A 22,925-nucleotide genomic window follows, 5' to 3' on the forward strand; every position below is an offset into this window, starting at 1 on the left:
GTCGCGAGTAAAACTAGAAAAACTAGAAGTAAATAAAATATATCAAGCTATCATTGTTAAGTATTACTAATGAAGTTATAGATATGTTTGTAATTGTCTCATAAATCATTACATAGAAGAAATACTTATTAATTTGCAACTAAATATATAAAATGAATTAGTTAACATTATCAACAAAAACTTTGAATGTACAATAATATAGTATTGCGTCTCATGTGATCATCAGCAATTATTTGTTTCCTCAGAGACTGTGGTGGGTGGCCGCCGCTCTACTGCTGGTTGCGACGAACACACAAGCGAGGAATGTCACGTAAGTTAAGTTTTTATGTGGCTATGTATATAAATAAAAATATGTCAGCGCCATGTCTGTGATATAAATTACTGTTTAAAAGCTCAATAGTTGTATAGCTTCTAACATTACTAATGATGCAAATCAAAATATATTTTGTTACGTTACGTCTCAATCAACATTGAAAAAAATAAGATGAAAATACGAAAGACATAATTATAATGACTGTTATCATTAATTTAAAATAGATAATAAACAAAGTAGCTTAACTTCGAAACTGTACATAAAACAAAACACGAATATACCCTTAAAATATATAATGTGATGTTGTTTCCTTGTAGTAATGTCTAATAAAAAACAGTAGTATGTAAACAAACACGTTATCCGTACCACCATACGAGGTAATGAATGAAGAGCACGCGGCGACAGGTTAATTAAAAATAGTAATTAACGTATCTACAATAAAGTACATAAAATACGAATAAAAAGTTATTACTATCAATAATATGTGGCTATTGTTTGTTTTTCATTATGTATTAAATATGGAACATTGATTAGTACAATTGGATGTTTATCGCGCATGAACATTCTGTGCGTAAGTATAAAATAATTAGGGGTCTTATTACCAATTAACATTAATATGAAACTACTTACGTAGGAGTAATAATTATAATGTATTATTTAATATCTTAAATGTCGTAAGTCTAATTTTAGCTACACAACTAAAGTCAAGCAAAACACTTATTCAGGATAATATTATCTGTGTGTACATAATACCCTTTACTTGCTGAGGTTGTCTGTAATCAGCGCCTGTAATAATGTAGCAGCACGTACCCAATCGTGGCAAGTTTTAAATAACATGACATCGTTGCTTGGCTTGATTGAGATAAACTGCTAAAGCATCTTTCCTTTTTGATATTTAAATTGAGTGTTTAATTTGTTCATTTCCTTGTGGACAAAATCAAAACGAACCGTAAATAGAAGGAAAACCAATTTAAGAAATGGAAATACGCACTCATCAAATACAACTACATAACTAAAATATTATTTAAGTAGCTGTAAAAAAAATTAAAATCGATCGTTAATCAAAAGATTGTACTATAAGTTTTTATACGATAATTTAATAAGAACTTGAAATTACCGAAAGTTATATTTAATGGTTAATTACAATTGTACTTATTATGTTAAATGTTTTTGTACAAATTGTAGTAAGTGTAAAAAATCGTTAATATTATTCTCTTCATTTTGAAACTAAAAGTCGCTTTTAAATTATGGTTTAAATCGGCAAGTAAATAAAAAAATTGTAACTTATTTTATCGTTCAGTAAAAAGGTCAAATCTACAAACAAATTAAATTGGTATATTTCTTTAGTATATTGTCTATGTATTATGTAGAAAAACCTTCTTTAATTCCTAATTAATCTACGTAAACATTAAAAATATAACAAAATTGTGTGCATAAGCACAGTCTTTACTCCGTGCGCATAATCCGTGGGGAAGGTAATTTGATACGACCGGATAAAGTCGAAGCTCATGACTAACGGCTTCACATACTTTCTGAGATAAGGAAGTAATGAGACTTTATTCAATATAGAAGAATTACAATTACATATTGATTGTCAAATTAAAATGTAGCTCTGCTTCGAAAAACTAATACTCTGAACTGAGAGGAACCGGAGAAAGAAACTCCGCAATGGCGTATTCCTTTTTTTGTCAGTTTGTATTTGTTTACAATAACCAATAACAATATAAGAAAGAAATGTCCAAAAGGCATACGTTTCGCATCCAAGGTTACCATGGATTAATGAATCAATAATTCTTTTGACCAAAAGGATCCCTCGATGTTATTTTTTTACATTGGCAACAGAGGAACTTTCAGGACTTTTTGTTCTACCTTTTGTAGATTGTAGACGTTAGTTCTATAGGTGTTATTCGTTAAAATATGAATGGGCCCTTAAAAACACCAAATACGATAGGGCTATTTTTAAATCAATTGCAAAAATCCAAAATTTCCAAAAAATGGTGGATGAATGAAAAATAAGTGGAAATATTTTTGGTTTTACGGACGCATTTTATAATCGATGATTTTGGAGACAAACAAAACCTCTTATCTTACCATTGCCAATACCAAAGGATCATTTTATAAAATTCTTAAAACTGAACGTCTTCTTTTATTGAACTCAAGACCATAACCCGCAATTTAAACGATAGATATGAAATCGCTTTTGTTTTGTGTGTGTTCATGAAAAGAAAATATCAAGAAAATTAGAAGGACCATTATATAATATAACGCAAAACTAAGTCTAGTCTTCAGCAACGCGTAATCATAACAGGATTGTTGCAGTAGAATTAAAAATAAATGTCAGTATGATTCATTTAAATAAATCAAGTCCAGGTTACCCTCATGCATTATTTCCACCGATTCATTAAGTCGCAGCTTCTCATTCCATCCAGGCAACGACTTTCTATTTGCGTTTGTCTTTGCTACTAGTCAATGTGTGTGGCCCAACATATTCTTTCCAGCCTCTCTTAACGATTTATGTTGAATTGTGTGACACATATAGAGGAGCTGTCAACGTCCGCGTTTGCTTGAGAATGACAATCGTTTGTTACAACCTCAGAGATACTGTGCTGTCTTATCTCAATATGATCTTTATTTTTGATGCTTATGTAAAGATTACTATTATAGACTACCCATACTACTATAGACTACCCATTGAATACGATTTTTGTGGACCCAGTGCAATAACTTTTGCTGTCAGACAAACACAGTAAATCTAGATTTGTTACTGAAAGACGACAAGCTACAAGGCATCGATAAAAAATATGAATATAATTTTATATTATTCTAAATACTCACCAAATAAGAGATCTTTCGCTACATTTGTAGGTATGCTAATTTTTAAAAAGTCTTCATTTTATTTATATCTCGATCCTCGAACAATTTTAGCAAGTATATTTAATATGATAAGGTTCATATTTCTTATATAAATGAAGTTATACACAAAAAAATTAAACATATAACTGGTGGATATATAGTACGTGAACATTAACTCTCCAAAAAAAGTAATAACTATCTTAAGAAAAAAAGTTAATCCGGCAAAATCCATCACCTAATAGTTTGAAATTGGGAAAGAAAGTTTGTATAAAACTTTGCCTTTTTTTAAGTTGTAAATATGTAAATCTTAAAGTATAGAATGTGTTCTTGTTTCTTTGTGTTTATATCTAATAAAAAACATAGTATGTCACAAAAACACAAATGTGTCAAAAATATAAGTATAACAAGAGCGAATAGTTGCGAAGATCTTGTTTGTGATCTTAAAGCATCAGAGAGAGTATGTCTATTGCACTTTACCTAACAATCAATTGTATACTTTAAAAGATATGTCGTGTTTAAATTTGCAACGAAAAAAAAATTTATGCGAAACGAAAGGTCAGATCGCTGTACAATAAATTTTGAACTTGCAGGTAAAATTATCCAAATTTAAACTTTAAGCGATGGACAAATTTTCAGTTTCAACATTACAATTACAACTCAAACCAATTTAAAATTTATATTCTGTATATTTTGCCTTTTTAATATGAACTCGTAAATTTCGCTGTCGCTACTTACAAAATAAATAATTCCATATAAACTATTTCGATAGAGTTTAAAAATAATACCTATGTTTTAATAAAACAAGGATCATTGATCTGTTTATGATTCAGAAAATATTATGTACGATGTACTCATTTTATGATGTTAATGACTCCTAATTTTATCATTAACCCTTGGATATTTATACTTTAATGGTCTATAACACAATCGTTAATTTTTTTTTCTTTGCTTATATTTATGAAAAAATGATAAGTGTAACAATCAATTTTCAACTAAAAAGATAACGAATACAAATTTTGTATTTCGATTAAGGAAAAGCGATGCCGCATTTCCTATATGTAACAAATGACTGCACCGCGTTTGTAGAATCTATTAATAACTTAGTTCAGAATTTGAAACATTTTAGGTAGAAGTTACATGACTCGTGAACAAAGATATATTTTTCTATTTTGCATAATGAGTTACATAATATCACTTTCTCCCCACTGATATTTGAACCACTGCTATTTAAACTTAGGGTCTTTATATAATCGATGGGCACTTGCCACGTTACGTCATTATCTTATTGAATTAGCACAACGAGCATTATGTCATTCGGTATCTATCATTCATATTGTTAATATAAGTAATTTCGATAAACATTTACCAACATGCATCGGTCAGATACTCTATAAATATATGAGTACCTAATCGAAACATCGTAATAATTTATTTCAAAGATAAATTTATCGCAACCAATCAATGGACATACCTACTAACCTTATTTTCGATGTCGCAAAACACATTCAGGCTATAATATAGCTAAAATAATAGAAATCTAAGGATTTTTTTTTATAAATCAAAATAGCTATATCATAGCTCTGAATAATGTAATAAAAGAAATAAATCACAGTCCATTTTCGTATTTCTTATTTCTTATGCTAAAACCGTATTTAGATTTTAGCGTTTTATTCCAAACTTCCTCCCTGTTTAGGCATGAAGACATCCGAGACGCCATGATGTCCTTAGTCCACATGTTCCGAACGTCAGAAGATAAGCTCGAACGACACGAGTACAGAGAGAAGGCTCTTGGAGAGCAGCTCAAGAAAATGATATCAGGCTTGGAGAAGAAACATCGGAGTCTGGAATCTATGAAAGGCACCATATCGAGACTAGACGATAGGCTTTATAATGTTGAAAACATATTCCTACAGGTAATTCAAAGTTATGCTTGTTCTAAATATAACTCCATGAACTTCTTTAAAAATAGGCTATAATGAACTACTGACATTTAATTGTTTTGATTATTAGCTTCCAGATCACTATAACAGTATATATATTACCGAGATATATATAATTATCTCATTAACTGTATCAATATTGAATTAAAATTACAACATGGTTGTTATTTTTCTATGACATGTTCCCATACGGTGTGGTCGGTAATCGGTGTGGCTAATGGACCACCTGATGATATGGTCATGGCTGGTCATAGATATTGATACATCAATCATTCTTTACATATTCAATGCGTCATTCACCCTGGCAACTGTAACATTATTGTGCTTGTGCCTGTAATACAATAATATTTGTATCGCTCTGTGACAATAGAATATATGACCCAGGCGGACTTGCATATTGCCCTAACGAACAAATACCAAGTAATTTAATATTATGTATGTAATAATTAAAACACTTTTTTACAAATATAGAAAAAAATATTGTATAAGCTTTCAGATATAATTTATTTGCAAGGGTAAATAACAGAGTCGAATTGACCTGATGGGCATCAAAAAATGTAACTATTATTTTATTGGTCTGACATCAAAATCACATTTTTTTATTTACGTTCTGAACGTAATCTTGTCAGGTGCACACACTAATGCATTATTTACGTTTACTCTTATAATCCGACGAGAAGACTATTGGACACGAAATGAGCGTTCAGGAACAGGACCAAAGTCTTAAAGTGCATTCCGATGCACGGGAGTGTAAACTCATTTGGTGTCCGGGTTGTAGATTAGAATCCGTAAACAGATATATTAAATATAAAATTCCCGACCAGGGTCCATTTTTATTAGCCTAGTATAGAATTTATTAAACCGGCTTGGTTTCGAGATTTGCAGGCACATAATCAATAGCTCGACAAAACATTCATCAATACTAATATAAAACTTTCAAACATAATACAAAGTAACTGGTGTAATAAAGTTTAATTCTGATTTATAAAATACAATCTGGCCTGCCACTAAATTAATCGTTTCAAAAGACCGAAAATATTGTAGTTTTTTGGTCTAAACAAGTATTAAAAAATAGTAAATAACGTAGAAATATTATTAATGTCTACTAATATTTGAAACCCAACAGAAAGAAGAAAGGGAAAAACAGACTCAGAAAAAAACCAATGACGCGTTAGATGAAATACAAAAATCTTTACAATCACTAACGGCAACCGTAGCAGAAAGTTTAAAGAAAACTACTGGGACAGTGGAACTAGACAACAGTTTGACCACAAACCAGGATCCACTGAGCAAACGTCTTGACGCTACGGATGCTAAATTAGATGCTGTTAAACAAGAAATCGAAAATTTGAAGAACAGTTTAAATAAGGTAAGAGAATATAATATTATTATACTTAATAATAACGTTTACAAAAAATATTTTATTGACCTATTCGAAAATACTTAAGTACCTACCTAAAAAGAGTGTATTCAATTTTTAGGATTCCTTGAGAGCTATGTGTTTAGAAGTTGCTTCGGATATAAACCCATTCGAACGGCATATATCTGAAACCGAGAAACTACTCAACAAGTACGAACTGAAGTTAAACGAGTACAATGGCAACGCCACTAATGTTCAGCCTGATTTCGTTCCTCTGAGTGAGGTCTCGCTTGCTGACGAAGCCTGGCACAGCCAAATGACCGAGGGTAAGTAGAGTAAATAATAAGGCGTTTTTTAACTACGGTCGAAGTTTATTCTGGTACAATTATTTTGTTATAGTTCTTTAAGATATATAGTAGTTCAGATTGAAATTTAAATTACTACTGATTGATAAATATGTTCTATTATATTGCCGTTGAGATGACAGACCTTCCTGTTTCACTCCATGCGCTCATACATACTTACATACATACTCGTACTTCTGATTTATAGATTTATGACCGATGGAAACCCTACCTAAAGCCATTTTAGATTTTATTAGCACACTTAAAAGTCTTAAATATATCTTTGTACATAAGTTGTATTCATCGTGGATACTCTTAGTATCTAATTTATATTCTAACTTAACTACGATCCGATAAGCCACCATACAATTTTGCTTTGCGTAGGTATTTGAATAGGCCTTATATCTAAGTAGGTTTATGACCAACTTTACTGACACTTACATTTCATATATGCTTTGAGCAACATGAAATGGAAAAATTTAAGTAGCAATAACAACAAACATGTGTGTACATACATTTCTTTATGGATATTATATTTCAATAGGGTAGAATTTGCATGAAATGTAATCATTTAAATTAATTATTTTTGTCTGTTAACCTTGTTTTTTTTCCTATACTTATAAAATCAAAAATATGAGATGATCTTTATATACACCGATCGACCATGGCTACCGATGTTGGTAAAATATGCTATAAATGTGTGCACCAGCACAGATGCTCTCTCTCTTCCATTACCTCTCCTATCAGACCGATCGGCAATTTGAGAAATCAGACTCAGGATCGGCTGCTTAACTTACATTTCGAGGTACGAAATCTGTAATCTTTTGGCTCAGAAAACAAGTCACTTGGTACTGCGCGATGCGCCTGGTCTTTTTCTACTTGATTTGCAATACAGTTTCTCGTCCGTAGATGGCTAGTACAAAAAATAATTGCCTAAAATTCCTAATAGTTCTAGCTATGAGTAACGTGTGTAAGTTCTTATACACCTACATATGTATATGTATGTCTCATGTAGTGCCATGAAATGCTGTATTTGTATTGGTTTATAGTGAATCCATCTTAACTTTTATATTGAATTTGATAAATCGTAATCAAATCAATAATTAAATTGTAATCACTCACATGATTGCCAAAATGAATTGCCAATGCGATCTAAAAATACTTATATGGAAGTCAAATACATGGCTATTTAAAAATAGCTTTTCACGTCCAATTTATAACTAGCTTATACTGCATCATCGTTTTATATCGTTGCGTCCTTATATCGCACCTATTGATCGAATATTTTTAAAACAAATATATTAACAGAATTTTACATAAGGTACCTTTATCACGTGGTCGTATTATATTAACATAATCATCATAAAATATTACTATTTGTATACAATCGCTGAATCCTTTTTAAAAAAATGTTAATAACTTTTAGGTATCATTCAAAAGATTTTGTTTCGACGTCAAAATCGAGTATGTTTTAGAACCAGTAAACAACGATCCTTGAACTCAATTCCGATCATTAGATAGATATTATTTATTATTAAAAAATTAAAAGCGAATAACTTTCTCATAAAGGACCCTACATAATACCTGAGGTTAAGTGTCATTGTCTACAAATGTCAATTGAGTATTGACCTTTGAGCCTTCTTGAAGGAGCAATGAAAATGCTTATGTTAATAAAATGAAGTGCCTACTGTATTTAAAGAAGTAAAATATCTATATACAAAGTATATTGAATATTTAACATATGTTGTATGCTATTTACAATATTTTTTAATATTTATAAACAAAAGAAAACATAATTATGGTTGCTTTAATTTGCCAGTTATGGAGCGTCAAGAAAAAGATATTCACAAGATACAGCAACTATTGTCAGACGCTGAGAGTATGTGGAAGGACTTACCACATCTTGCAGATTTACAACGTACAACCAACTACACACTGGAGGCGATTGCTGAGTTGAAAAACAACCTAACAGGGAATCAAGACAAAGGTAAGATATATAAGTTAAATATTCATGCATAATCTTTTAATTATAATTTGATTTCCAATCTCCTTATTTTGTTATTTACCGTCCTAAATACTACACGAGAAACAACGCAACATGCTGTGACTATGTTGTTACTTGGTCTAATAACTGTAACGCTGTCTTTTCTACGAAACATCGCACCGTAATCGTCTGTTGTCATGAATACATTCATTACATTGTTAGTTTACTCTCAACTTTTTAAAATGCCTTTGAACATTCCAGCTGTGTCCAAAATAAACATGAAGTTGCACGAAATGGGCGACAGGATGGTGGCCACCAACGAAGACATCCAGCAGAGCCTCACGCAAGGCAACACTATGAGCGAGCGCGCCTACAACGACATACAACACAGCTACGACACGCTGCGCACTGAGGTATGCGCGCGTCTGTTTCCGGACTACAACTTCAATTATCATGCAGAGAGCATATCAGTATCATTATTTATATTGGTCAGATATGTATCGGATCATATCTGAATATATAATTAACTGACATGAAGCCAACGCTATTTAGAATTTAAATGCTTTTATGTCGATAGAGCAGAAGTTGGCCTTTGAGCAAGTCTGTCTGGGTAGGTAGCATACAGTAATCAAATATTCTACTGCCAAACAGCAATTCTTAGTTTAGTTGTGCTCCGGTTTAAAATATGAATGGGTTTGAAATATGAGAGACCCAAGTGACAAAACATTTTAACTTGAAAGATTGGTTTGGTATTGGTGATGTAAGGATTTTTTACAACACCAATGTCTATGGACGCCGATGGTCACATACCATTAGGCGACCTATACGCCCGCCTGCCTAACAATGTAATAAACATTACCGAAAACTGAAATCGGTACCTACCTATCTAAAAGTACCTGACATTTATACATGCATAAAATATTCCTAAAATCTTATAGACATTCAAATATGTTATATTAATATTTGAATGACTATAAGATTTTAGGAATATTTTAAATTATAGTATTAGTAAATTATAGTATTCAATAATTATGTTTCTAGTTACAAGCATTCTCCAAGAACGAGCACGTTATGTTGCAAACAGCGGACAACGTAATAGCTACCAAGAAACGCATCGAGTACGGTGTTCATCAAATATCTTTAGAAGTCAGCGAACTCATAAGGGTTCAGAGTAACCAGTTGAATAAATCCATCAGTGAAAGGTATTTTCAATTACATGATATGCCAATAATATTAAATCATTTAATAGAATGAATTATTCAAAATCTTTTTAACAAAAGTCTTTGGATGTCGGTTTAAACATTAGTTTACAAAGTTATCTGTAATATTAAATTGTTGTAGTTTGTGTCTCGATTTTTTCGCTAATTATATACCGACTACGCTAATTATTTTTTAAATTTGAAGAAAATTAGAGAATATCACTTGTGTACTATATTACCTTTACAAGGTTATACGTATACTTTAAATCAATTGCTAAACAAAGAAAGGCAAATCCGTTAAGATATGAGCAATCACTTCAAAAATTTCAGCGTTGTGTCATCACTTGATTTTGTCCTTGTTTCATTAAACTTTTATGAACACTTATCAACAGCTTATCAGTTGAACCTTAAGCTAAAAAGGAACAAATTTGTTTTTAAATACATTTTAGTTAAGGATTACAAAAAATAGACTGTCATAAAAGTTTTTAGAAATTTCGCATATAGCAGTCTATCTTTGGAAAAAAAATTCTAATCAGACAAAGTTTTTAGTTACTCGAATCACGGCTGACGGCCGGTAAAATACCGAATGACTGAAAAAAAACCGTCAAAAGGAATGAAAAAGATTAAAGATCCTTTAGTCTAGTAACGAAGTTACAGTTCAATTTGTTCCTGTAACGTAGCTAAAGCAGATGTAACGTCAATCGGCCTTTATAATTGTATAACATATCTGGCGTTAAATAAGTATAAAAAGTATATGTATTTCAATAGATTCGATAGCATCCAAACGGCTCTGATTCAAAATCAGACGTACGCGCTCAATAATTTGAGCTCGAAGATCGAGTCGGACATGTCGCAGGTGTGGCGCCAGATCGGCGTCATGTACAAGCAGCTCACCGCCAACCGCGCCTCGCTGGACAAACTCACCGTGCGTTAACTTGCCATAAGTTTTAACTGACAACATCTAACCACCTAGTACCAATCCTAATCCCATAAACTTCCCGATCGACTTAATATCACAGGTATAACATATATAGGGACAAATACGGAAATAATTAAGATTGCATGTGTATAACTTCTTCTCGACCAACTTTTCAGTAATCCGTACAAAATTATGATACAAATGTATTGGTACAAATTTCATGTCAAAGTATTCAACTTCTATTGTGTCTGCCTTAAAAAAATGTTCACGCACGTTCTTTATACCATTTTTCATGTCTTTATAAATTAAAGAGAAAGAAAAAGAAAAAGCAAGAACTTAACAAATTCATTCATTTATCATTCCACAATACATCTTTCTAACAAAAATCTAAATAATACATTTAATATTATGTAGTTTTCAAATAGAGTACTATTCCTTTTATAATTAACTAATAGCTGATCTGTATCTGCAGGAACAAACGGTGTTATACGTTAATGGAAGTGCGACTACGTTAGGAAACATGAGCGACAAGGTAAACTAAAATAGTACTTTTAATTATTGGTATACGTTCTATATTTGATTAAAGCATACCGTTTTATTCCCAGGTGAGCACAATTACTACACGTATGGCAGAAGTGGATGACAATTTGAACTATTTGTTAGGGCGATTGTCTCTGGTGACTCAGGAATTTACTCAGATCAAGACGGGACTCGGTGATGCATTAGAAAAAGCTAAAAGTAGCTTCCATAAAGTTAAAGCTGAATTAGAAGGTAATTCCCTTTATATGATTTATATTTATTTTTAGCTGTATACAGCTACACATGTAACATAACTTATGAACTATATTATTTGTTACAGATAGTGGACCCGGTCCTCACCTCACAGAAAACTAAGGGAAAACATTAAAAATTAGGAATAATGTACCAAATAACATAGATAATGTATGTTTAAGCATAAAAATACATATAATAAATGAACTCAGACAGGAGATAAAATTGAAATAAAACTCAGTACATTTTAACTTTTGCAAATATTTAATCTTTTTCATAATTGTGGATCTATAATATTTATATTGTACAAGTTTATATCATACAATTAGATTTTATTGTGACAGGTCTCACTGTCACTTACAAGTGAGCTCATAAAACCAACAGTATAAAACTGAAAGGCCTTTGAGGCTTGAATTAATGATCTGTACAATCATATTCATACCATAGTTACTGATCTAAATAATATACACACAAATTATTTGTCATCTTAGTTTCCGGTTATTTAATTAATCTTGATTACAACCTCATTTTTCTATGTGCAATATCAATTAACAAATTAAGTACCTATACTGATAAATAATTAGATTAAAATTCGTGCCATTATTAGTGAATTTATTTCTTTATTAATATAGTATTCATAAATGTGAAACACTCAAATTTCATACAACGGAGAACAAATAAACATTCAATTAAATATTTTTATGCTGTCTTGGCTATTTGTGTTTTTATGAATTTTGTATTATTCTTTATATATTAAACATTAATATAATAGACAGTACAATTTCAAATCACATTCTTTAAAACTAAATTTTGAAAGCCATGTATTTACATCAGCTTGCACGCTTTCTACAGATTATGACAAGTTTACATCTTTGGCTCTATCAAATTTAATTTTAACAAATGCAATATACAATTAAAGCTATGTACTGTAATGTGTACTTAAAGGTTTTAAAACGATTACACAATATACATAGTAAAATGATGATTGTACATTGATCGAAAACTATTAAATTGGGTCATCACTAGAAGCACGATTGATAATTAAAAAAACTACCGAGGTAAAACTAACATTCGTTGTAATTAAACAGCCTGAAGTGGGATCACACAATAACGCAAATGATATTAGCATAACACCCCAGGTAAATGGAAACCACTTATTAAAATTAAGGAATGTCTCGCACGAACCAGTGGCTCTTCAATATTCATTGGAAAACTTAAACAATCTATTAGTTTTAATGATCAACAATTTCAATACAATTTCATGAAATTGACAGTGTGCCAAACAATAAGTTTACATTACAGAGACAAGTTTTCAATGGCAGTGGCATACCTAACATTCATACACAAATAGCACTTGAACATTTTTTACATGATACATTATATGTACACGAATAAATGTACACAATACGCTATATAATTGCAAAAAAAATATTTACAAACATTAGATCAATATTATTAAAAAGCACTTAATAACCGTTCCAATACCGACACCAAAACTCTATCCGAGAGAAAGCATTGTATGTATAAGTACTATAAAAAGCAGTGTTACGTAAAAAGCAAAATGTGAAAATAAATTGTAATATCATTACAAAACATGCTTTTTGTGAGATTTAGTTGAATATAATATTTATTTTGATTTTTTGTAGAAAGCATAAGCGAAAGTATTTCAATAATTATAGCTTGATGAGAAACGTACAAGTTGCAAAGTGAAGTAATAAAGTTGTCCGTGAGACCATCGTTTTCAATGATCGTGTCAGTAACACCTACACTGTACAATGCGTATCGAAACGACCGTACGGCGCTGGCCGCTCGTGCTTGTGCGTATGATTCCTTAGTGCTAGCTCGATTACCGAACGAAATGAAACCTGAATAATTGTCATTTCTTTGGTATTGTTCTTCGATGCGCTTTACTTTACCTAAAAATCGAAATCTTATAAAATTAAGAATTTTCATGACTTACCTATTTGTTATATATAATGCAAAAAACTGGTCTGATAATATATTTAAATAAGCTTCAAGGGCATCGAAGGTCAATCTTACAATTAAGACAAATAAATCCCGCTTTGCAGGACCAAGGCGCCAGCGCCAGTGAGGTTACTACGAAAAATCAATCCAGCTGAGCTTCTGATTCTATCTATGTAAATTCTTTAATCGTAGTTGATCTAATTGCACTCTCGAAAACCAGATCCTCCAACAGCCAGCACCTCCCAAATGACCTTAACATCTGTAGTCTACATTTTATAATTTTAACTCCTAACTAGATCAAATGTGATTGTGCAGTACAAGCTCCCTTGGAATATTACCGTGTAAAAATGCAAATAGAACACTTTCAAGCACTGTGAACAAAGTCCAGCTTCTTCTACTGGAATGTGACAAAACGTGTAGTTATTCGGAATGTAATTAAAATTATTCAAACAGACTTATAAACCACCACTCACTAATATAATTCGTGCTACATTTCAATCCATATAAAAAGACACCCGCTACCAATTATTCCATTTACTCTATATTAGTGGCTATTAAACTCTATATTGCCCAAAGTTCGATATTGAAGCCCTCTATCGTTATTATTCTCAATACGTAACCTAAGATATACTGCTGTAGCCGGATAAGGTGATGTTGATATACCCTAACACCGCTCACACATACCATTACTCCGATATTACACTAATCTTGACCTTAAGTTGGTACTTACATAGGAAGACATACATCTATACATATAGGCATTTTAATAGACATCATTAAAACAAAAAACTTTTCTATTTCATAATGAAGTCAAAATCGTAAAATAAAGCGTTCACTTGGCCAACTGAAATATGAGTAAAGGTAACAGAACATCGGAAACAGCACAGTTAGGCAACGCGTGAGGAAGCCGACGCAGTCCGTTGGGATCGAGTCGCAAATGATACATACCACCCCATGAAAATCCGAGGCACTTACATGACCTTAACTGTAATGATATACTACTTCTAACTAGTGTTACATTTGTAGCTCGTCGTCGTCCCGTGAAGGACCCGTTGATACAACGGGTGTGACACATTTAAAGCTATGGACATATTTCACATACTAATCGTTAATAGAGTCTAACCTAACACGGAGAGAGAAGGGAGCTATCGTAGACGTACAAAGTACTTAACTATATATATTCTACATTCGGGTCTTAAAATTTACAACTGATTTTTAACCAGTGCGATTACATACAAAGGTGAAGTAAAATGAGTGTCGACTTCGTAAAAACGTCTAACATTGTGTCATGTTAAAAATATAGTTGCTTCTCGTGAGCTTTGAAACAATCTGAACGAGTGCAATAGTGAAAAATAGTCTTACGATAGAAATAAATACAAGAGCTCGTATTCGCAATGGTAGAAGTAGATGCCACATCGACCCTTCGACGAGCGAACTTACGAAGCGCTATGTCAACGTCCACGCGTGATCTATTTACATATTGACAGTTGCCGTAACAAAACAATTCATTTATATTGTATACTTTTAAAACGTTGTCCACTATCTTTATGTACAAATGAAACTGGTTCAATTCGTTTCCACTGAACGTAACATCATTAGCATTTGTCTTTGCATGGCACTTCGCTACAGGTACGGGATGATTCTAAAAGACGACTTGACAGAAAATAAAAATATCAATTCCTAGACGACCGTCTCTTATATTGGTTCCGTGGTCTACTTGACATGGAGGTTACAAACTGAATATGCTTGACCACTTACAAAAATGCAGATTTCAATACCTACAACTGTGCATACAAACAACAACAGTAATAAAATATTTAAGTTCATTCAATGAAAGTATCGTAACATATACAACGATCATGCTCTTCATTTGGTCACCCTTTCAACATGTTTCAACTCAGCATGTCTATGAAATCGGCACGCTTAGTGGCCACCTCGAGGGGTCTGCTCAAACTGCCATGCAGAGCGTTACAAAATATTAATCTTATGTACATATTGTCGTTTGAAGATAAGAGTAAGAACTAACGTCTAGGGTTTGGTGTGAATATAAAAGGTGGTTCGCGTAAGAATTACCTCCGCGTGCTTTTAGAGGAGGGGCGCGAGTGGGACTGCGTGTGGGGGGTCGCGACCCCCCCCCGCTCCTAACTGGAGCACGACGCGGCCGACACCGGCGACAACGGGGAGTCTCGCGGGCAACCCGAAAGAGTTACCACCACCTGCATAAGAAATTATTGGGTTAAAAATATCTATTGAATTACAAATGCATATTACTCACAGGCACAATTTTACCTCATCACAAAATTGATGGTTGTGAGCACGAAACGCTGGTCAGTCAGTCAACTTTAACCATATTATAGTTTTACACAACACCAATGGTGGTCAACATTTTATCTATTATTATTATGATTATTATTCAACATTATTATGGTAGAAGTGTCTTTTATTTCATATATTCACCTTCCGGCTACCAGCATGGTTCCGATGTTCACACAGCCAGACTCCTTGCCAAGTACCCAAGTTCAACTTTCCATCTGTGATTGGAATCGTCAGCGACGAACCCAGGAAGCAAGCTTTTACATGTGCAGGCTATGTAAACAAAAATAAAAAAATATGTCAATGTAAATTTAAAGCACTTTGATTCTAAGCTTTAAGCTGTACACGGCTCTTAATTTGATCAGTTGAACTAAATAATCTATATTTTTTAGCTTTATACCAAAAAAGAAAGATCTAAAATGTAAATCCAAAGGTGCTTTTAAAACCATATTGATAAAGTATATTCCTTAATTAGGATATCAAAATTGTGTCAAAAACAAGTCTAGTAAACAAGCATACAAGTACATAATCTGACAATCAATACACTAAATACATAGAGTATTGCAAATTGTAATTCTTGAATATTTAATACTGTCACACATGTTGTGCTTTACAGCTTTACATGAACTATGATAGATAAAAAGCCATTCCCAATATTATTGGATATTGTTTACAAAATAATTATAAACTAATAACTCATTAAACTAGATAAGTGGATGAAAACACAAGCAAGATGAAAATAAATCATGCATTTATGTAACTATCATTTGCATTCTTGAAAGGTTAAATTAATTCAGTTGTATTTCAGATAATAGGTATATTTGGGTACCTTGTAGAGTATAAAAATAATTTAATCTAAAAAGTTTTTATGTAAACTATAAAATCATAAAACAATACTATTATTAAATATATTAACATTGAGTAACCTTGGTGTTATAGCACTTCAATATTAATTAAGCACTTCTGTTTACATAACCATAGGTAGGTATAGAATAATATTATCTTGTCCAAATTTCTGATACATCTGTTTTTTTAAAAGTATTCTTTCAGCACTATCATTTATGTTTAAAATTAATCATAGCTTATTTGTTAACAAACAAAGCCACAAGTATAGCAACAGTCAAACAAAACAAGTAATAAACTGTGTCAATTTGTTCAACACAAACAAATGAATGTCAATAAATATAATTTTCGTTAAGTTTTCAAAAAAAATATTTTAAACATTGTAATTATTAGTACGATTTACTATAGTGGATAATTACCATGTCATCGGGGCCTTCGCACGAGTGGCGATACGGAAGACCTTCTGGCACAATTTTATTGAGCATCATTTCCATGTCGTCTCTGACATCGGGATCCCAGCTCTCGTTGAGCGCAAGGCTCGCTGATGTATGCATTACTGAAAGTATTATTTATCCGGTCATTGCTTTGAATGATCAGCTGTCTGATGCACTTCGCATTTTATATTAAACCTGCATTAATTCTACAAAGTAATATTTTATAAATATATAAAATATTCAGAACTTAGCGCGAATTTCGTTTAAAATTGAAATATTCAAGTGGGAGGGGGAACAGCATCGGCGGCAAGACAACTGCCAGGTACTCACTTTGGATATGGCAGAGACCGACCGCAAACTGTGACAACTCAGGCACCTGCTTCAGGATCTCCTCCGTAACGAGGTGCACGCCCCGGTGCTGCGGCCTCAAGTTGAGCTTCCGTTGAAACCACGCGGATCCAATCTGAATTCCTCGATTCGAGGCCATGTTTAATTTTTAAAAACGCTACAGAATTATCGCAAGAACACAAATGATCTTACACAACATCACTTAGACAATCTTTACACGAATTAATCCACAATTATCATAAAAGATACATCTTCGATCTTTAAATAGTAATAAATATAACGGAGGTTATAGAACAGATTCGACACCCAATTTTCTGCGGGAAAATGAAATAGACTTCAAACGAAAGAGAAAAACGATCGACCGTATGTTGTCATTACAAAAAAAAAAATATTCAAGGACCTTAATTAGTTGAAAACAATGAACAATTAATATTTTAAACAAAATATGTACATTAGAAATATCTCAATAAAATAATCTTTTAAGATACTGAGTTAGTAATCCAATAACAAAAGAAAATTGAGGTTAACAATTTCTAACGTAAAATGTATGTAATATTTTTAACAGTAATAAAAAAAATATGTGGCTTTATTTTTGAATATATTTAATTACACATATATCACGAAGTTTAATAATATTGAGAAAAAGCAGGAACCAAGATTTTGTTTCAATTTTTATTTGTTGTCACACTTTTAAAACTATGGAGGGAAATACAAATTTTCACTACATAAATTTTATGTAATTTTTCGAAGTTAAACTCTTATTCAAAAATGCGAAATACAGAGAGTATTTTCGTTTTGAAAAATGTACAATACGCAGAAATGAGTGAGTTAAGAGTGCCTACAGCAAAACTTCAAATTGTACCTAATGATTACAGGGAGTGGCGAGGGTGGATGGTACAAGGTGTGGCATTTAACCACTCAGAATTGGGACAATTAGTTTGATTTCAACGCAAGCATTTAGTTGACGCGTTTCGTTTGTTTCAATATAGTTTCTATCCTACTTAAAGCAGATTGATTTCTACTATTATTTTTTATCATGGATCCCATAATGGATGTTATAAAAAATTCAGAAGAGCCTGAATGGCTTGAAAAGTCAATAATTGGTGAAGTACGACTATGGCAAATAATGTTCCTGTGTTTAGCAGGTGTTACGTCTCTGAGTAAGTTTGAAATGAATGAGGTAGTAAATAAATGTACCATATATGTGCTCCTAAGTGTGTTCGACTATAAAAATACCTATTGTCATTTTGCTAGTATCCATGAATTGGTAGGTATTCATTGGTCTTTTGATTTATAAATATATAATAATTTAATTTTTGAAGATTATCTTTCATACAAAATATAATATTAAAAATATCAAATATGTATTAGTCTGTGAGTATATGATACTGTCTGGTTAAGTTTCATCGAATTCGGTTTAGTCTTTTGTTTAATACTGTCCACGATAGGCTTCATTACAAGTTGATGTCTTATAATTTAGTAAAATCCAATCGATACCAAGCCAAATATGTAATAATAAATTTATTATAAGCATTTAATTTATAATTATGAATGAAATTTTACAGTTAATAAATATAATTTCAGTCGTGATGTTGTGCTGTTGTTTCCGTTTCCGTATACCACGCACAAAGCAACAGATCGAAGCTGACTATAAACGTCGAAAGATTACAACAAAGTTCCGACAACAGCTGGAAACTATTCAAGATTCTAAAATGGATACCATCTCACTTAAAGACGGTGATTTTTGTTTTGTTAACTTAGAAGTGAAACATATTTGCTAAACCAATAGAACCCCAATATTCATAAGCGTTTTAAAGTTTAGTAACGCAGTATAATTGGCGGTTAAAAACCACACAAATTACGATATAGATACTCTTTCTATTTACATTTTCTAGATTTTCTTTATACTATAAGCTAACGCTAACGTTGAGTTTTAAGGGTTCAATTTCAAAGTCGTAGTATTGTGTAGAATGATCCGTTGTCAAGCCAACTAATAAGGCTGCAGATTCTGAGGTTGCAGCTTCAATTCTGAGATCATCCTAATTAAACTTTAATGGCTTATTCTGTCAACCCAGATTTTGGAAGTTGCCATCGTTTTGTTCGTTGTCTCGAAGGCACGTGAAGGCGTCGGTCCTGCCCCTGAAATCTTCGGTCAGGTCACACAATCGGCATTAGTTGTAAGATGGATATGAGCAAACAGATTTAAGGTTTACACTTGTCAACATTTCACGAATGTGAAGTGTGTGCATATTTTAAATGTTATATCTCATTATTATTGTTGATGTTGATCGTAATCCGAGCTGAGTCTGTTCTTATAGAATACCTCTACTGGAACATGTTGTCACACGTTTCAGCGGCAGCGAGTCAAGCTTCGTCGTCTAATAGCCATACTAATAATAGGTTATTTGACTGGTTTTTAAAATCCATTATTTAGTAGAAGCTAAGGAACCCAGTAAAAGACGTCTTTTTTTATTTCTAGTACATATTTGCCGAAAAATATAGTATTAAAAATTCCAAATTTAAATAGCGCACAAAAACACTACTTGGACAATATGGCGCTGCAATGTGGTCGGTGACGTCACTTTCCTGTATTTTAACCTGGGGCACATATAGTAGAAAAGCAAAGTTTGCAAGACAGTGACTTCATCATAAGCCCGGCCAATCAGGAGCGTTTTGTGTCACGTGACAAACTTTTGAAAAAATGCGTTTTTATTTATGGATTATATATATATGTGTGTGTGTGCCTGGAATAATTTGTTTTTATTCTTATAATTTTTTTTATTAATCTCACGTACACAATAACATCTAAACACAACAAAAACAAAACACGAGTGCCACTCAATCTTACGCCGATAATTTAGCGCACAGGGGCGCGCCTTCGTGAGTGAATAGATCTACACTATAACTGCGAAATAAGGCCAATTAATAATTAATATTTATAGGGAATATTTTTTATATTGATGTTTACTTAATTACGCTCCAAGTTTCAATTATGTCTTGATATAGAACGGATATCTTTTGCACTTATTTTTTAATCAACTGAATTGTTTAATTTAGCTGCTGGTATCAGCTAGCCAAAAATGTAATAGAAATAGGTGCTTAGGTCCTTAAAAACTCATAATATTCTACTCTTAACATACACGATGATGGTATAATCCAGTGTTTCTAATATGAGACTATTCCATCTTATAAGACAAAAAATGGTTCACCTCTAACTTATTCTGAAAAACGTTAAACTCGCTGAGGTGGCTTTTGTTAGATAGTGTGCCAGATCACTGTCTCTCGGCTCTTCAGTTTTGTTTGAAAATTGGCACAATGTCAAGTGACAGTCGGCCGCCCTTTGTTCATGAAGTCTCAATGAACATTTATCTTTATCAATATGGGAAATATTTTGAGCGAAATTTAAAACGATGTTTCGTTTTAGACAGTATTTTTGATGACGAATATTTAAGAATTGTATATTAATTACGTAACGATTAAATTTATATCAGAATACAACAACAGCCTGTAAATTCCCACTGCTGGGCTAAAGACCTCCTCTCCCTTTGAGGAGAAGGTTTGGAACATATTCCAAACCTCCTCAAAGAGAGAGGCCATATATCAGAATATGCCATTCCATTCCATATATCAGAATATGCCATCATTTTACATTGTAAAGATTGCGAAAACCTTTTTTTCTAGAGAATATTCTATTCCGTTAAAATTCATTTTTATTGAGGCATAAAAGACACATAAGATTGTAGTTTTCGTTTACCTGAATACTAAACACTGTCTACCTTATTTGCATTGTCAAGTTTATCATACTATTTGCTGATTCGTTATCTTGATAAGATCTTTCAAGACGTTACCAACATATTCTTAGTTTTTAATTGTTGTGTTGCACGCTAGCTTTGGAACTATTACACGAGAAAAGCCATTCAATGGAGGAAGAAAACCAGCAAGGATCGCAGCCCAGCTCTATAATGTCACCGCAGCAGAGTGAGTGTATTTGATTTAAAAATACCAGCAAATAGTAGAAAAAAAATCTAATATTCTTTAATCTGAAATCCTGTGTTTGGAGTCGGTGAGGGATCAGTATCAGTGGTCTGTAGGTACACCATTCGATTGTTTAAACGTTAAATATTATCTTTTACATAAAGGAACTTCTATCAACAAATAACAAATATTTTTATTAAAAACGATACGTGTTGCTGTTAATATTAAAATAAATCAAATAGTTGCTCGTTAAAAGGGAAACGATGTTAATAATATCACAATTTTTATTATTACAGCTTGGACTTTTTTCGTACAAGTTCCGCATAAAAAGTTTAATTTCAAATGAACTAAGATATTACAGACTCGACTCGAAGAGCAGGATATTATTTTAAACAAGTGAAATAATTTTGTTGTCAGCAAAGTATTTTTGAAAGCAGTTTTTATTATACGAGTAAATGTACGTCATCATCATCACCATAGATATATATTTTCAACGTCAATTTTCTTGCATCCCTAGCTAAGATTACAGGAAAAAAAATGTAAGTATATCATAACAATATTGAATATTTCCCAGGTTCACTGGAAGCGTCTTTCCAACCGGAAGGAAACCAGAAACCCGAAACACAATCGTCTGGACTCAATTTCGTCAAATTTGCGACAAAAGTGGCCAACTTATCCAAACTTTCTCAACCAAAATCACCAACGTCGCCCACAACATCCGACACCAAGATGGAATTTTAGGAAATCTCCTAGTAATCTATTAATATATCATACTCGATCAAAAAAAAATCCCAACGGGGAAATTCAATACAAATCTTTCAATTGTTTGTTAAATTATATATAATATAGTTTATATTATAAATAAAATGAATACCTCACTAATAAATGTTGTAATCAAAATAATAGCAATGAGGTCATAATAATTAAGTCCACTTTACCTCCAACGCATCAACTTCAATGGGTGGAATGCAGATAAATAGTAACATATTAATTTATTAGGACGAAATGAATAACATATATAATAACATTATTTTTTATAGTGCAACTCGCAAATAAAATTACTAAGAATCGAGTAAAAAAATATATCGTTCTGTGTCTCTCTTTCTATAATTAAATATAGGCACATAACTATTCGGGGAAATAAGACTTAGTGCCGATGATTATAGTAGATCATACATTTGAGAAAATTCTACAGATATAAATATCAAATAAACATAATAGCATATATAATATTGTGAACTCATACATACCTGGATTCCAATATATATTTCTTGTATAGTCTATGAACTTATTTGAAAAATTACTAGTTAAAGTATTTAACTTTAAATAGTATTTTTTCAATTAATCAATAGCGCGAATATTTT

The 22,925-nt window shown here is 32.1% G+C and overlaps 2 protein-coding genes across 2 annotated transcripts in view; one reads left to right on the forward strand and one right to left on the reverse strand.

Annotated features, from left to right (window-relative positions):
- The window catches only part of LOC124536798, a 24,569-nt gene extending 12,172 nt beyond the window's left edge, over positions 1-12,397 (forward strand). Inside the window, exons 2-12 of the mRNA XM_047113403.1 lie at positions 246-310; positions 4,860-5,079; positions 6,233-6,475; positions 6,588-6,792; positions 8,630-8,797; positions 9,056-9,207; positions 9,836-9,996; positions 10,762-10,918; positions 11,385-11,444; positions 11,518-11,683; positions 11,772-12,397. Coding sequence (XP_046969359.1) covers positions 246-310; positions 4,860-5,079; positions 6,233-6,475; positions 6,588-6,792; positions 8,630-8,797; positions 9,056-9,207; positions 9,836-9,996; positions 10,762-10,918; positions 11,385-11,444; positions 11,518-11,683; positions 11,772-11,806 — 1,632 coding nt within the window. The 3' untranslated portion in view covers positions 11,807-12,397. The remainder of the gene's footprint in view (positions 1-245; positions 311-4,859; positions 5,080-6,232; positions 6,476-6,587; positions 6,793-8,629; positions 8,798-9,055; positions 9,208-9,835; positions 9,997-10,761; positions 10,919-11,384; positions 11,445-11,517; positions 11,684-11,771) is intronic.
- Positions 11,929-17,932, reverse strand: LOC124536799 (UPF0047 protein YjbQ). Its single transcript, XM_047113404.1, has 4 exons — positions 17,569-17,932; positions 17,224-17,360; positions 16,106-16,234; positions 11,929-15,864 (listed from the first exon to the last, which is right to left on the reverse strand). The coding sequence occupies exons 1-4, from the start codon at positions 17,723-17,725 to the stop codon at positions 15,790-15,792; spliced, it is 498 nt and encodes a 165-aa protein (XP_046969360.1). The 5' UTR covers positions 17,726-17,932; the 3' UTR covers positions 11,929-15,789.
- Between the last annotated feature and the right edge of the window lie 4,993 nt (positions 17,933-22,925).

This window comes from Vanessa cardui, chromosome 17 (assembly GCF_905220365.1).
Source record: "Vanessa cardui chromosome 17, ilVanCard2.1, whole genome shotgun sequence".
Lineage (NCBI taxonomy): Eukaryota > Metazoa > Arthropoda > Insecta > Lepidoptera > Nymphalidae > Vanessa > Vanessa cardui.